The following is a 649-nucleotide window of genomic DNA, read 5'->3' on the forward strand; positions in this document are numbered from 1 at the left end:
CTTACCAGCCTCAGAGCTTCTTCCCAGGCAGCTCCTTCTAACAGCAAGAGCACAGCTTCTTCATAATCCTGATAAGGTAACAGTAAGGAAGACAACAGGTGAATGGAGCAAGCATATCAGATGTTCATCACAACCAACTGTAAACTGCCCACAGGACTGCCTCTATCTTCCTGGCCAGCCTGATCCCTTACACTCCCAGTTCTTAGGATCGTGCCTGGCCTAGAGTCCATGCTCCGTAAATACTGATGCAGTAGAGAAACGAGTGTGTATTCTGGAAGTAATGACACGACACAAGGTAAGCATCATATCTCTACATCTCTGGACATAAAAAACAGCAGAAAGATCAGTTAAAAATGACCATTGTCCCAGCTTTATCATCAAGTTTGACTCAACAGGTTTAAGTGGAATCCAAAATTGTTAACAACACTTTGAAAATATGATAGACTAGAATAGTAATCTTCTAAACTTCTTTCTTTGCTCTTTTAAAACGCTTATTTTTCTTTTTATTTTGAAAAACTTTAAACACAGAAAACTAAAAAAATTAGTGTAATCAACATCTCATCACCTATAGTCTTCAGAAAGGTTTGATATTGTACCCTTATCAGTAAAAAGATTTTGATCATGTGCCCCAATATATAATTATTTAATA

At 37.3% G+C, this 649-nt stretch overlaps 1 protein-coding gene across 1 annotated transcript in view; it reads right to left on the reverse strand.

Moving 5' to 3' along the window:
* The window catches only part of IKBKAP (inhibitor of kappa light polypeptide gene enhancer in B-cells, kinase complex-associated protein), a 111808-nt gene that overhangs the window by 33753 nt on the left and 77406 nt on the right, over positions 1-649 (reverse strand). The window contains exon 30 of the mRNA XM_012638524.1: positions 6-68. Coding sequence (XP_012493978.1) covers positions 6-68 — 63 coding nt within the window. The remainder of the gene's footprint in view (positions 1-5; positions 69-649) is intronic.

This window comes from Propithecus coquereli, unplaced genomic scaffold, assembly GCF_000956105.1.
Source record: "Propithecus coquereli isolate 6110/MARCELLA unplaced genomic scaffold, Pcoq_1.0 Scaffold130, whole genome shotgun sequence".
NCBI classification, from domain to species: domain Eukaryota; kingdom Metazoa; phylum Chordata; class Mammalia; order Primates; family Indriidae; genus Propithecus; species Propithecus coquereli.